The sequence below is a fragment of the Parasteatoda tepidariorum genome, chromosome 3 (genome assembly GCF_043381705.1).
Source record: "Parasteatoda tepidariorum isolate YZ-2023 chromosome 3, CAS_Ptep_4.0, whole genome shotgun sequence".
Classification (NCBI taxonomy): Eukaryota; Metazoa; Arthropoda; class Arachnida; order Araneae; family Theridiidae; genus Parasteatoda; species Parasteatoda tepidariorum.
This window is the reverse complement of record NC_092206.1, coordinates 3,778,291-3,794,869: the sequence shown is the minus strand read 5'-3', so window position 1 is coordinate 3,794,869 and position 16,579 is coordinate 3,778,291. Positions and strand designations below refer to the sequence as shown.

Sequence of the window (16,579 nt, the reverse complement as noted above, 5' to 3'; positions counted from 1 at the left end):
ATCTGTACCCGTTAACATCATTTTAAATTAATCGATGAAACCATATGATTCAAGAAGAAAAAAAAATCTTGTTTGCGAGGAAATACGTAATGCTGATACTCCTGTTCTGCTATACTTGAAAAAAGTAAAAAGTGGTGGCAAAATCACTTCGTTTTCAATTAAATACTGCAATTCGCCAAGTATAAAAATATAATAATGATTTCCATAGAATATTTAACAGTGAAAAATTGTACATAATTTAACATTCGAAATTCTCATTCGGTGGAAACTAGCTGAAACTAGAATTCTTTCGACAGATTTTATTTTATTACTAGAGTTGAACAGCTGACCCATTTTTGGCTTAAGAGCACTTTAATTTTGCCCGTTAACCAGATCATTAATCGTTTGAATTCGAATCTTAACGTTTGCTCTATCCCCCCACATTTTATTTTATTTAATTATAATATTTATTTATTTATATTATAGCACTTAAAATAAAAGCGAATGATGCCAAATTATTTGCAGATAACTAACATGGTAAAAAAAAACTCAACAGTATGGAATACTTAAATTTTTCAAACTTTTGATGATTAATCACTTTTTACTGATGTGTTAAGATAGTATCAATAATTAATTGAGTTAAATTATATTGTGTGAGTGCGAGAAAGGGAATGAACGATAAAATAAAAAAGTTCTGCCACGCATCCAGACACATTCTAAATTACATTCGGATATCCGTCATTACTCATTCTGTTCGAACATTCGAGCATTCCACTGCTTTAACTTAATCGTAACAAAGCTTTAAAAACGCGCGATTTTTTTTTCTTATTATTATTCATTTTGGTATCACAATTGGCAAATAACAATAGGGACGGGAGCAATAATCAGAAGCAAATCGGGTCAAGGTCCAGACCGCATAAATGAATTTACCTGACCTTCAACCATAGCGGCCCAATTTTGATCCACTTTGTTTTTAATTCACTTCTAATTACGATCAGATCGTGATTTTTCACGGTCATGATGTCAGATTATTAGAAGATAGGAACAACAACAAAAAAATCTCAAATGTGAAAGCGCTTTAAAAGTGAAAGAAATGATCCCTTCACGAATTTTGTAAACATAACATCAATTTGCCGAGATTGTCCTGCATTACACGAATTTTGCACAAAATGCATTCTCACGGCTGTTATTATCTAACATAGTTCGTAAGCTCTCCATAAGCTCTTTTCAAACAGGCTGCCTCTCTCTAATGGTAAAATGACAACAAATTTGACATACCAGAAATGACTCAATCTTAAATTTAGGTTTAACTCTCCCGAATGCTAAAATGGGAGTAAAAACTTCACTTCAAAGATATGTGTTTTCCTAGGTTTTCCAGCTCACAGTATGACAACTTTAGAAGATCCTGTTTTATAAATTGAAAAAAAAAATAAAAAATAATAATAAGTGATGGTTGATTGCTCACACCTCTATATTATCAAAAACGAGTTTCGTGAAAAGTTTATAGCACATTTTTTAATCATTATCTTTGATCAACCACAACCATGGATAGTGCAATATTGGAATCTAGTCATGTTACCGCTTCCGAGGCAGTCGACGCCTCACGTTTTGTATGGTATTCCTACAGGAAAAATTTCCTCAAAATATACGTTCAAGCTTATAGCCAGTAAAGGGGCTTTGGATATCTACCACAGAAGGGCAACAGAGAGTTCCTGTGGTATTCACAAACCTGCACTCCAGGTAATCCTGAGGGGCAATTTCTAGCTGACCACAGTGATAATTGCCCTTGTAAATAGAATAGTTGCAACACTTTGCGATGGATACCGGTCACGTAGACATCTTCTTCTATGGGAGGCTGATAACCTAGCCATAGAAACTCGAAATTCTTCAATAACTTAACCATGCCCCGGGATAGCCGGTTGGTAGGGCCTATGTCCAAGAGGGCGTGGGTTCGATCCCCGTCGGCCGAGGACTTCCCGTGTAGTAAATTGTGACTGATGCGCGTTAAATCTGTCGAGTCGCAAAGTCCTCCATGTTCCCATAACAAATCATACATCTGGGGGTACTGATCCAGGAGTTTTCTTGTCTTACGGATTGGTTCAAAATTACAAGGCTACGGAGTTGAACATTAGTAGTCGTAAACCCTAAATTGGGTCTGCTGTTCAACGACGGTTATAAAATAACTTAACTCTTACTAACTGATGCAGGTGCAATAGTCAGACGAAAATTTACTTCCCAACTACCTGAGAAGAATTTTCTCCCAGAACTTAATTGCAACAGGGAAATTCCAACTGCCATAGCCACTGCCATGCTTTCGGTGCTATTTGATTCCTCTGCACCGCTTGGACAAGACAACAACAACATCGACTATGTCAGGTAAGCAAGCATAGACAAAATCTAAGTGAGGTTACATCACGGAATTATTAGTTAGAAAACTATTAAACCACGTATTTATTTTGTTTATATAGTTACGTTTCGGAAACTTACGTCTATAAATCCTATTAGAAGTTGAATTTAATATTAATTTAATTTAAAAGATTAATTTATACACTTAGGTTTTTTGAAACTACAATGCGGGGCACGTGATCATCGTTGGCGAATGATAGGGACTGTTTAAATGTCGTAAGCGCCTAAAAGAGGGGCTGGGGCGTGTTTGTGATTTGATTAATTTTATTTACAAGAGTGGGGGGGGGGTAGGAAGAAGTATGACAAGTGTTTACGTAACATATTTTATTTTCAATTTTCGAAACCACATCATTTTTTAAATTCAAAGTTTGGGGGGAGGGGGAAATAGCTTGGGAAAAAAATTTCAACTTGGAGTTTCAGAGGTGAAGAGTTTTAATCACAGAAGGAAAACACAAAAAAATATATTGCTCAAAATTTAATAAAAAGGATACAAACATCGATTTAATACTTAATCTTAAAATTAAATTACTATTGTAATAAATTAAAAAGCAATTTCAATTAACTTCCTGGATTTGCAATTAACTTTAAAAAATTTGTATACTGTAAAAAAAAATTAGCAAAATTTAATGCAATGAATTGAAACAAATTTAATTTAATCTTAAAATTAAATCTTAGAATTAAATTACCTCTGTAAAAGTCAAAGTTAAAGCAGAAAAAAAATAGAGGAGGGTGTTGTTGAGACTACCTTTCTTAAGCATGGAAATCGGTTTCTGATTTACTTATTATTGCTGACAAGCGAGTCCAAATTTGCTAAAAATTTGCCTACGACCCCATATTAAATATAATTAATTTTTCCTTGATGAGTTTACTTTACTACTTAGATAGTATATGAGCAGTTAATTCAGATTCATTTATAACCCCTTCCAAGAACAAATATTTATAAAATGATTAAAATGGAAGTGATTTTTAACTCGAAACAGTCAAAGAACATNACCGCTTCCGAGGCAGTCGACGCCTCATGTTTTGTATGGTATTCCTACAGGAAAAATTTCCTCAAAATATACGTTCTAGCTTATAGCCAGTATCTTTGGATATAGCCAGGGCTTTGGATATCTACCACAGAAGGGCAACAGAGAGTTCCTGTGGTATTTACAAACCTGCACTCCAGGCAATCCTGAGGGGCAATTCCTAGCTGACCACAGTGATAATTGCTCTTGTAAATAGAATAGTTGCAGCACTTTGCGATGGATACCGGTCACGTAAACATCTTCTTCTATGGCAGGCTAATAACCTAGCCATAGAAGCTCGAAACTCTCCAATAACTTAACCATGCCCCGGGATAGCCTGGTTGGTAGGGCCTATGTCCAAAAGGGCGTGGGTTCGATCCCCGTCGGCCGAGGACTTCCCGTGTAGTAAATGGTGATTGATGCGCGTTAAATCTGTCGAGTCGCAAAGTCCTCCATGTTCCCATAACAAATCATACCTCTGGGGGTACTGATCCAGGAGTTTTCTTGTCTTCCGGATTGGGTTCAAAGTTACAAGGCTACGGAGTTGAACATTAGTAGTCGTAAACCCAAAATTGTGTCGGCTGTTCAACGACGGATATAAAATAACTTAACCCTTACTATCTGATGCAGATGCAGTAGTCATACGAAAATTTAACCTCCCAACCACCTGAGAAGATTTCTCCCAGAACTAAACTGCAACAGGGAAATTCCAACTACCATAGCCAGACCTCTATAAAAGTGAAAGTTAAAGCAGAAAAAAAAAAAATTTAAAGGAGGGTGTTGCTGAGACAACCTTTCTTAAGCATGGAAATCGGTTTCTGATTTACATATTATTGCTGGCAAGCGAGTCCAAATTTGCTAAAAATCTGCTTACGACCTCATATTAAATATAATTAATTTTTGCTTGATGAGTTTACTTTACTACTTAGATAGTATATGGGCAGTTAATTCAGATTCATTTATAACCCCTTCCAAGAACAAATATTTATAAAATGATTAAAATGGAAGTGATTTTTAACTCGAAACAATCAAAGAACATTTCAATAATGGGATAGGCCAACGATTACTTGAAAGATTGTGGGAACAGGAACATAGTTTACTTTTTTCCCATCATTCATAACGATTAATCAAGAAATAAATGAACAAAAACAACACAGAAGTGCTATCGTTGGTTACTCAGCTGCCAATCAAATATTTTTAATAATGTCCGAACAAAATAGTAACGATACGGTCAATTGTTTGTTCTGACCACACAAGAACAACTCAATTACGATGATTTTTTTTAACTCATCCATTTCAAAAATTGCTTTATGGAAATTAAAAGAAATTTCGAAAACAGGCTATAAAATTCTTATTACTAAATTTTTGCCCGAATAAACACAAGCTATACTTTCTTATAAATGTTGAGTGAAAATTAAGTCAACAACAATAACACATAAAACAAAGAGAATTAAAAGTTTTGTTACTGTCATACGTCAGAGTGTAATATGTGAAGCTTTATTGGTGAAAAGTTTAAAGTATTGCCTCTACCTTTTCATGACTTTTTTTTTAATAATTATCGCTTTTTTTTAAAATTGTCAATAACCCATTTTTTTTTCAGAAAAATAAAATCCTGTATGTTATAGATTTTTTATCAATTAATTATTAATTTTTATGAGTTTTTTCTTACACCTTTCGTACATTTTTGAAACATTTTTTAAGGCAATTTCAAAAATTCTTACAAAATATTGAATTATTTCCTAATAAGTATAATATAAATATTACGCCAATAAAACTAACTATAGCATGCTATATAATCATAACCTCGCCATTATTTAACATTACATTTTTAACAAGTAAATCTTAGTAATAAGTACTAATGAGAAAAAATTAAAATCCGAGAAAATATTAAATAACATTCAGAAAACTAAATTAATAAAACAATGTATTAATTAAATTCTGAAAGAAAATGCTTTTATTAAATTTGGAAATTAATTAAAAACATAAAACGGAAGCATTAGAAATAAAGGTAAGGTTTATATATATTTTTTTGTTTGAACTTCAAGAAGCCGCTATACCAAGGGACAAAAGCTTCATGGTGAATTCCGTTTCCTCCCATTAGTAATTTAAAATTTAGCAAGGTTTTTAGAAGCTCTGTCTCCAAAGAAAATAAAAAAGTCACAGTTTATGCGCCTTACACTTGAAGTATTATACTTCATGAAGTGAAGAATTTTTAACTAATATTACATCTTTCTGTGAAGAATTTTATCAGAGCTTCAGAACGGACAATTAATTTAAATATTTTAAACGTTACTAAACTTTAAAAAAAAAAAAAAAAAATCGCCAACTTGGCGACATTTTATTCACCTGGAGGAAAATTATCAAAATCACTGTTTCATTCTCAGTTTTTACAAATTTTTATGAGCCGAGATAATGCAACCTTGGAGTAAGCTGCAAGTACTAAAAAATTAGACCTCAAACGCTTTTTATTTTCATAAAACTGTGGCTTTTCTCCATATTGCGCCATTTACAGAATAAGCATAGGCAGCGCAGACTTTGGATAAACATGACTTAACATTCATGAGTAACGGTTGCAAACTCTCAGCAGTTATGAAAATAGCACGTTATTCGTAATAAAGTATTATTTCATATGACAATGGAGCTTTAGAAAAACAGACCTTAGGTTTGAAAAAAAAAAACTTAAAGTATGGTAAACCTAAAGTAAACCGTGAATTTTCAAGAGCTGAAAGTTGTTTTTCAAAATATCAAAATGCGAACAAATTATAACAGGATTACTTTCCTATCGCTTAATCCTGCATTAAATTGTTTGCCTTTTGATATTTTGATTTTTTATCAGCATTTGCAATTCATCGTTAACTCTTCGCTTACCTAAACAAACTTTTTTCTGTATTTTAAATTTTAAATTACTTATGTAGGTGAAACAGAATTTGCCATGAAATGTTATTCCTGCAGTTTTAGTATCTTTTGAAAGCCCACGTTTACCAAAAGAAATTAACTTCCTCATCCCCATAGAAGGGGCCTATTTTTTTCCTAAACTTTATAAGTTTTTATTCTTTTCTATACATAATACTCTTATATAGATCATTCTTTATGGAATTAAAATAATACAGTGAAACCGCTCGGGAGCGACCACTCTTCGTTCCGCAGTAAAATGGTCGCTGATTGAGGTTGGTTGTTCTTAGAGGTTACCTTCATTCATTTCAAAACTGTTATTTAATGGTACATGATTTTCCACCAACGATCTTAATTTTAGACAGTGTCATTTTCTTGGCGAAGAACACGGTGAAAACACGGATCTATGGATAAAATTTAGTTTCCATAGAAATGATGCCAACTGTTATAAACATGAAACATAGAAATGATGCCAACTTGTAAAAGCAAATTTACCAATTATGAATGATAACGCTATTTTAAATAAATAATTATGTTTTTTTTCTTCAAGTTTGCATTTAAAATTAGTTAGTTTTAAAAGTTGACAAGAGGTTTGTTTAAGATGCTTGTTTCATTTAAAATAAATCTTTTTGTTCTAATTTAACTTTCTACTCTAAAAGTAAATCATTGATAGCATCGTCTTAGTGTACTCTGACTGCAACATGAGGTTGTATCGTCAAGAAGAGCTCTCTCTAAATAGCAGTCTCACGCAAATATTTTGAATACATTTTAATCTACTTATTTGTTTTACATTTTTTGTTTTGTTAATTTTCCGTGTTTCCTTATTTGATTTTTTCCGCATTTGGTGCAACTGGACGTTGGGAGAGGTTTTAACGATCTCTCATAAAGGGTTTCTTCAACACTAAATCTATGGAAAAAAAATTCCGTCCCTGCCAAAAGTGTTCGCAAATAGAGGTGGTTGCTACATAGAATTGGTCGCTACTTAGAGGTTTCACTGTATGTTCAATATCTAAAAAGCACAAGTTTGTCTTATATTTTAAGGTTAAAATATTTAAAAAAAATTTACCTTTGATCTAACGACTTCCAATTTTCTTCTAAGGCTAAATACCTGGTGACTAAACCAGAATCAGTAGAAGCTTGAAGGCTCATATTTTGATTTCTTGCTCATAATTCTAAAAATGGCGGATGAATTATGTTTTGATTCAGAGTACGAAAAAAATATAAGCTCAATCGAAGGACCGATTCCAAAAACAAAGCTTAGAACTGTTGAGGACATTTTGTACAAGTTTTCAAAATGGATAAAAAAAAAACTTCACTAACAAGTTCATCCAGTTCCACTTTGTAGCAAAAAAAAGCTCGTTATTGTATAATAAAATCAATTAAAATTGTATTTATCACATAAAATGAGGTAAGTTCTATCTCGATTGTTTATGCAATAAGTCGATATGTTACACCGTCGCATGCCTTTTCATGTGCAACGAAAGGTGATCCGATCTCGAGAATGCCCTCTCACAAAGTCTGCACTGAAAAGGTCTATCTCCGGTATGTTTCCGGTAATGCCGAGTTAACTCGTCCGATCGTGCGAATTTCCATCCACATCCTTTCCAGTTACACTGATATGGCTTCTCGCCGGTGTGAGTCCTCAAATGAGCTTTCAGGTGAGAGCTTTTGGTGTACGTTTTCGAACAACCAGGATGAGAACACGTGTGGACTGTGATTTTCTTCCTTCCGGTGCTTCTACGTCCCCTCCTGTGCTTCGTTGCTGGTGGAATGGCACCCAGACCAGGAGGAAGCAATTGCGAAGGTGGATGGTTGGTTTGCGGCCTGTTAAGACCGTAGGCATTCCCTGCTGCCAGTAAATCGGCGAGGTGCGGTGAGGAAGGTGGTGTCATCATTCGAAAATGGGATTGCGTGGTCATGACGTTGTTGGCCATACCATAGCCATAACCAGACATCATAGAAGGACGACTGTTCGTCGAACTAGTAGCAGAATAGCCATCGAGGCTAGTGGTTTTTTGGGGATTTGTGGATGTCTCTGGGGACGCTGGTGGTGACATATGAGATTGTATGGACGCTAACGTTGCGTTGTATGAATTGGGATGGCCGTTGTACACAGAGTTCATCATTGGATCGTGTTTATTATTGGTTGGAAATCCACCATTCATTGGGAAATTGGAGTTGTAACTCATATTTGAACAGTCGTTAGCGTTCAACTTCCCCATCATGTCCCAAGCGTTCGATTTTGTGTTTTCACGCTTGTAGGAATTTCTGTAAGGTCCATAAGTATAGCCGTTATTGGTGGGATATTTTGCCCCAACTACCGTGGGGTTTAAGTAGTGTTGCTGTTGCTGCTGCTGATGTGCTACTTGTTGCAAATGGTACGAATGAGGATGTGAGTACGAATAAAAGTTATTGGGTGAGCTAGTAGCATTATCTTGTGACTGATTGAGCTTGGGACTTTGTTGTGTACAAGGTTCTGCAGTATAAGAGTACATTTGAGTTCTTGACTCAGAAGAAGCGGATTCACCCAGTAGCACACTTTCTATATCTTGCCACATCTGAAAAAAAAATTATTTAGAATCTGGAGATAAATTTCACAAACTATCAAACAAAGGGTAAAACTTTATGCTATGAAGCCTGAAACAAAATAGTAACGCGAATAATATAATGCATAGATTGTTGTTGGTTTGCATAGCAGTACAGCAGCATAATGTACTAATGGCGACGGTTTGGGAAACAACCCTGAGGATGATCCGAAGACATGCCATCACAATTTTGATCCAGAGTAGAGAGGATGGCTCTCCTACTTCGGTAGCCCGACGACCTGCGAACGAAGTCAAGCACTTCACGGTAGAAAAGTTAAACTAGGACCGATACCGCGCACCCTCGGTCTTTAAGCAGGCTGCTCAAAGTGATCACCCACCAGCAAGCTGACCGCAGCCTGTGGTACTTGACTTCGGTGTTCAGTTGGGAACGTGTCTTGACGATCAGTCCACTGCAGACACAGCTGACATACTATAGTTTGAGTTCTAAATATCCAGAATCTTCCTCGGTGTGTAAACGTCATTTACATTTGCAAAAATACGTACTTTTGACGTGGTACATACTTTTGAATTATGTATTGTGTATTGCACATTTACATTTGCAAAAATATGTACATTTGTACATATTGCAGAAATATGCACATTTGACATTTAGACCAGTGGAAGATTCTTGTTAATAGAAGTTAAACTACAGAATGTCAATTTATATGCTTTCAATTGAGAGTTATTCCCGTTGCTTTTATCAAACACTCATTAATGAAATGACCAGTGAAAAAAAAGGCTTATAATTAAAGAGTTTCGTTGAAGAAGGTAGCATGTCCGGTTGAAGAAATCGGCCATCGGACCCTGCAGATTATTTCAGCATCTACAGTTTATTTTTGATATAATTATGTCGCAAATTATTTTTTATTACTTATAATATTTCTGCAGACTAGTTTTTATTTTTATTTTTAAAAAGCAAACAAAAGAGTGATAATTGTTAAGACTTCGTTTTTAAAACATCTCTAGACTTGTTTCTAATAAAAATTAAAAAACTGAATTAAAAAAAAAACATAAATTTTTTGTTACTTAATTGGCCTACCGACCAGGGATTTATTCTATTTTTTAAGTTTCGCTGTATAAAATTCAAATTAAATTTAAGCCACTTAAATTCTTTTATGTATATTTTTAAAGGACCTTATATTTACAAATTTTACTATATGTATGTTAGATTAAGCAGAATTCATACAATAACTATCTAGCTTCGTTGAAATCGAGACAAGTTTTGATAATTGAAGATAGTGCTGCAGACTCAGTCCTAAATTCTGCGACCGGGGTAACAGGTGATAGTTTGTAAATATCCCAAAATTATTTTAAACATAGCCATCTTTAATTCGAGTGTAAATACAAAATCTGTTGTTTCAAAATTAAATCCTCCAGTTAAAATTCTATTGTTATCTAAAATAAAATATAACAATAAAATTGTTCGAATAAACAACAACAGAACTAATGACAAGGACCTGCCTATTCATTTAACTTTTAAAGCAAAAATGAAATGAAATAATTAATAGTATTTTTTTCATTACATTTTAATAGCCTTCCAAACCCCAGATGTTGCTTTAATAAAATAAATTCCTCGTCTTAAAGGATCACGTGGAGATTAAAAGATTCTATAGTGTTTTGAAGATAGTTCCTTGTTTCAACTGAAGATAAATGACAGAAATCTGAAGGTTAGCCTTCCGAAGGATTGTTTCTGAAGTGGAAGGTTGCGCATATAAACGAGAGATGTCATTGATGAACTGTTTCAATAAATTATTTAGAAGGGAAAAAAAAGATTATTGCTACACAAGTAAAAATTTGATGGTTTTCCATCGATGGACCAACATAATCTTGATAGTAATCTTCAATAATTCAATCATGAACCATTATATTTTCGATCGTAACCAACATAACACCATAGAACCATCATCCCAACCTATGAATTCGAACTGATTTATGATGGTAAAGCATAATCTACTTATTTGTTTTACATTTTTTGTTTTGTTAATTTTCCGTGTTTCCTTATTTGATTTTTTCCGCATTTGGTGCAACTGGACGTTGGGAGAGGTTTTAACGATCTCTCATAAAGGGTTTCTTCAACACTAAATCTATGGAAAAAAAATTCCGTCCCTGCCAAAAGTGTTCGCAAATAGAGGTGGTTGCTACATAGAATTGGTCGCTACTTAGAGGTTTCACTGTATGNTCGGACTGATTTATGATGGTAAAGCATAATAACTTGTTTTGATGGTTTATTAATGTTAAACCATCAGAAATTTCCATCATAGTATCTTAGAAATCAAATGTTGGAACGGTGATGAACAACCAACATCCCAATGTATGAATTCGGACTGATTTATGATGGGCCAACTTTAAAAAAAATTGTTTTAATTTTATATTCCTGAGAATCAAGAAGAATCCCCTTTAAACCATCATGGAATCATGGGATTTCGCTACAAGGGCTTTAATTGAAAATAAAATATTCAATTTCAAAAGCTAGGGAAAATATTTATCCGATAACCAGTCTCAACGTTTATAACAACACTTTTTCGTTTTCAATATAGCGAAATCCATAAGATGGCGCATTTTATAAATTTTCAGCTTACCCAGTTACAAAATAATTAAACAAGTAAATACATAAATAATTTACATGTTTAGAATTAAATTAAATGCCGTTTTAAATCAGTGAATTCAACAGTTTGACATAAAACCTAATTTTAACAATATAAAAAGCAGAAAAAAAGCAGATAAAAAGCAGAAAAAATCCATTTGTTGACTCAATTTTGAGCCGTACTAAAAAGAAAAATTAGAGATGAAATAGTACTAATTCGACTAAGAGAAACGTAAAAAATTTAAACAATTATAGACGCCAATGATGCTTAATTTTGACAAATAGTACTAATTTTCTTATAACAGCAGACCCAATTTTGTGTTTCACGGCTACTAATATCCAACTCCGCATCTATGTAATTTTGAACCCAATCTAGAAGACAACGAAACTCCTAGATCAAGTATAGGTAAGATAAACTAACCCGCATTTGCGTTACATGGTGATGGGAACCACGAAAACTACCCACGGTTAGTCTGATGGGAAGGGGATTCCAACCCATGATCCGTCAACCACTGAGGATATATAATTCATATTAAATATTTTAAAAATAATTATTATTCTTTCCTTAATTACTAAGTTCTCAATAGCGGACGAACTTCATTTATCAAGTAAAGGTTCAGCCAAATAAAAAAATAAATTAAAAAAAAATTACGATAATTTTTTAAGAATCATTTAGCCGGAAAAAAAATCGAGAACCTTTATATCTTATGATCGAAGACAAACTCATCTGACAGGCGATCAAATGTTTCAAGAGTAAAATTTTTTGATTTCCCCTTAAAGGTGTATCATAAATTATTCTAACCTACTAAGCAAATAATTAAGAGATAGCAGTGCATAAATAAAAAGGGGTTTTTTTAATGCTCGAAGGGATGATGAATAAACATTAATCGGGATTGATTGCCTAATGGAACAGGCGTAAGATTCTTTAGTAATTGTTCTACTCGTTGATGATTTCAAAAATGGTTTCATGTTTTTCATGCATTAATAACTTTCCAGTAATACAGGTTAAAACTTCTTTCCATTTAGAAGATAATCTTTATTATTTGCATAATTAAACAGTTCTTCACTTAACATTAACTATATCACGTATACAAATCTGTATTACCATTGTTATGAACACAGTTAGGATTAACAGTCTAACGCTATCATTCTGAATTGCAACTCAATAATATAAATCTTCTTGATTTACATTTGATTAATATGACTATGATTTAGATCTTGATTTATATTTTTTCTTCACTACAATGCTCCTTATTAGTATATAAATTTTACAGATCTACTCTTAATAATGTTTTTTATCACATAGTTTGAATAAAAATGTTCTTAAATACATAACTTGATCGGTAATAATCTTCTTTTTCTTGATTTCATAATTTAAACAATGCCCTTGTTTGTAAATATATAATTTTAATTATAGTGATGCTTTTGATTTTATAATTTTAGTGACAATTCTCAATGCGTAGTTTTAAAAATATTTTCGATAATTTTTTAATGATAATTAAGCTCTTTACACTATTATTATTTGCGAATTACATGATCGAATTATGCTGATTCAACTAACTGCTATGCATATGGACAGGTTTTTATGGTCGGAACATTTTGGTTAACATAATATTAGCTTGCTTATATGAGTGGTATTTTAATGTGGGTTAAAATAAAACAGAAATGGTTAATTTCCACCATACAATTAAAACAAAAATGCAATATTTTAAGAATTGACAAATTGCGAAACACTTTAAAAAAATTTGAAGGAAAAAAAAAGATTTAAAAGATCTTGAAATGCAAAAAATATTAGAGGTGAAAAAACAGTGTTGAGTAGCCAATATCAAATTCTATTACTTCAGCATTATTATTTATACCCTTCGATTTAACATTTTATCAATTTTTTTCATTTGAATTTCCTATTATTTTGGACAATAAATTTATGGTAAAACTATCAGCGAGGCGATCGTCGAATGATTTGTAAGCTACTTCATGAGTAAGAAAATAGTATTTTGTTTCAAAAATAAATTCATAAAAAAATACTGAACGTAATTCGAAAAATTGCATGAATCAATAAGATTTAAGAACTTACTTTCATCTATTTTCTTATAACATAATCGAAACGCTTTTTATCTTTTACTCATATGTTAAGGTTATAATCAAGTCCTGTTGAAACTTAATTAGTTTATTTTTATTTGTAAGCATCTAAAAAACGATTTTTTTTATTTATTATTTTATTTTATTTATCGTGTGACAATGGTTCAGTTAACAGTTTAATTTTTGAATCAGTTTATTTATTTACTTTCTTCGTTTTGTTTGCATTTAACAAAAATAGAAAATTATGTGATTTCAATATTCTACGTAAGCATTGCTCATGCCTCATTCCCCTTGTCTGTAAAAATAAGCATACCGCAAATCTCGCCCCCCGCTCCTCTTTGGGAACTTTTGTAGTATTTAAATCAGCCCTTTGACAGAATTATAATTTCCCTTTAAAAATTTTAAAGGGAGTTCATTTAAATTTAGTTGTTCTCGAACCTTAAAGTTTGGAACTGTGCTATGCTCTCGCTTTAATTGAGTTGCTAAATTTTCAATTTCAGAGAATATACTGTTTGAATTTTTATTGTAATTACTGTGAACTTCGGTGAAAGTAAAATCTCTTTATCGTTATTTGATGTACCAAGCTTTTTCATGAATAAAGGCATTGAGAGCCGCGATGGCTCAGGGGATAGAGCGTCCGCCTTTCAATGACGTGAACCGGGTTCGAATCTCAGCGATGGCTGGTCGATACAAATCCGGCTTTCACCAACCGCAATGCTGGCGTGAAATATCCTGAGTGGTAGACGGATCCTGGGTTGTTAGAGTGCTTTTGCAGTCAGGCTGACCATGTGAGGTTCTAGTGGTCTTCCCCTCCGTGTAATGTAAATGCGGGTTAGTTATATCAAAAAGTCAAAAGGCAAATTTGACCCAATACTTAATCCAGAAGTTTCTTTGTCTTCTGGATCGGGTTCAAAATTACAAGGCTACGGAGTTGAATATTAGTAGTCGTAAACCCAAAAATTGGGTCGGCTGTTCAACGACGGTTATAAAAAATAAAAATAAACATTTACTGCATTATAAAAAGAATTTATGTTTAATAGAATTGGCACCTTCGAAATCACTGTAAAATATATTGCAAAGTAATAATAATACGGGGCCGTACAAATATTACAAAGATACTGAATTCCCCATGTTTTCAAGAAAATGTTTTAACAATGCTAAAAGAAAAGACTTTTTCCTTTTGCTGGCGTAGCATAGGAGGTTGATTTTTGCTACTGTAAGGGGTCCAAAATAGACTTTTATCAAAGTACGCTTACATAATATTTGAATCAAAAAACGTTTACACAGTATTTAAATGACATAGATTTAAAAATCAAGTAATTATAACATTGCATTAAACATACCTAAATATTGTAACAGAAAGTCATTTTGATTACATATAACACGTATTTGGAGGTTAAATACATAATGCTTTTCAATTTCAATAAAATTCGATTATAATTGAACGAAAAATATTATACCTTATTTATATATTATACATAATTAATATGTTATTTAATAAAAATCGTAATTTTTTTTTTTAAAGCATGTCTATGAAACGTCTATTTTGTTTTTGAATTACTCCTGCGCATCAGTTAACATTTTGAGGAATACTTTATTTGAGAATATCCTATATTGGGGACCATTTATACTACGCTTAACAAAAAAATAAAAAAAAATAAATAAATAAAAAAATAATAATAAAAATAAATAAATACATTTTTTTTTCCTTTTTAGAAAAAGTGAGAAAAATTAAAAATGTTATAATTATTTTATTATTTAGAAAACAATTAATTTGACACAGCCAAATGTGAGTAGACAAAAACCAAAAATGTTAAAGTATTTTTAAAGAAATTAAAAAAAAAAAAATAATAATAATCAATCGTTGTACAAAATAATTCAGACAAAGAAACTATTGGCATGGACAATAATAAACATTAAATTGGGTACCCAAATCATGATAATAACAGCCAAATTTCACAAACATAAATTATTACATAAGGACCATCACTAAAATAGAAGCCTTACAAAAGTTGGATTTAATTAAGCTTATTTACTAGAATCTATTAAAAAATTAAATAAAAGGAAATTCAATACCATCGAGCTATGAATAAGAGAATATTTACAAATTTACATTTATTTACACTTATCTGACCCTTCCCCATGTCAATATCGTCCCGATATGGACTTACATTAATTGCAATCAGGAATTTAATCCAAGCAAAACACTGTTAGAATTTTCATTCTAAAATTTCGATAAAGCAATCAACCGGCAGCAGTCTGTCCATCCAATTAACGGTGAAGTTTATGCTAAAGAACATTTTTTACCTCTACTGTTTTCAACTAGCATGGTTATAAAAGTCCACGAATACAAAACCATACGATTATTTAATCATTTACAACTAGCATGGTTTCAAAAGCGTCATTGTAGAAAACTTTCTAATCAATATCAATATTTAACATTAATGTACAAAATATTTATTTATTTATTTATTTAAAAAAAAAGGATCTTAGACATTAACAGTTAATTTGGCGGAGCAGTATCCTTTTTCATAAAGAGTAGCTATTTAAAGAGATAGTACTCTACCAGTCTAACTTTGAAATCATTTGAAACGGTTAACACGAAATATTCAGTACTGTACTAGAAAATCACTCATCCATAACTACGAAGAAACCTTACCTAAAAATGCTTTCTTTTTAAGTAATGATACAATATTAACTTGGGAAAAACCTGCGTCAATATAAACTTTCGTCTACCTCCGAGGATATTTTGTCAGCATTGTAATTGGTGCCAACCAGGTGCGGAATTAGTATTAACCAGTCATCACTGGGGTTCGAATCCGAATAATTTTATATTTTATAACTGTCGTTGGAACAATCGACCCGATTTTGAATGTTCAACTCCGTAGCCGTGTAATTTTGAACCCGATCCAAAAGACAAGGGAACTCCAGGGTCAAGTATTGGGAGAAATTTTCCTTCGATGAGGACTCTTTGATGGAACTAATTCGCATTTGCTTTACACGGAGGGGAAAACAACGAAAACATACCACTGTTAGCCTGACAACAA

General features: G+C 32.5%; 1 protein-coding gene across 4 annotated transcripts in view; it reads right to left on the bottom strand.

The window, feature by feature from the left end:
* Nucleotides 1-16,579, bottom strand: part of LOC107436532 (Krueppel-like factor 2) — a 192,658-nt gene that overhangs the window by 10,199 nt on the left and 165,880 nt on the right. For all 4 annotated transcript variants that reach the window (XM_043043127.2, XM_043043128.2, XM_043043129.2 and 1 more), the window contains one exon: nucleotides 7,351-8,842. In XM_043043127.2, the coding sequence (XP_042899061.1) occupies nucleotides 7,733-8,842 (1,110 nt within the window). In that variant the 3' untranslated portion in view covers nucleotides 7,351-7,732. The remainder of the gene's footprint in view (nucleotides 1-7,350; nucleotides 8,843-16,579) is intronic.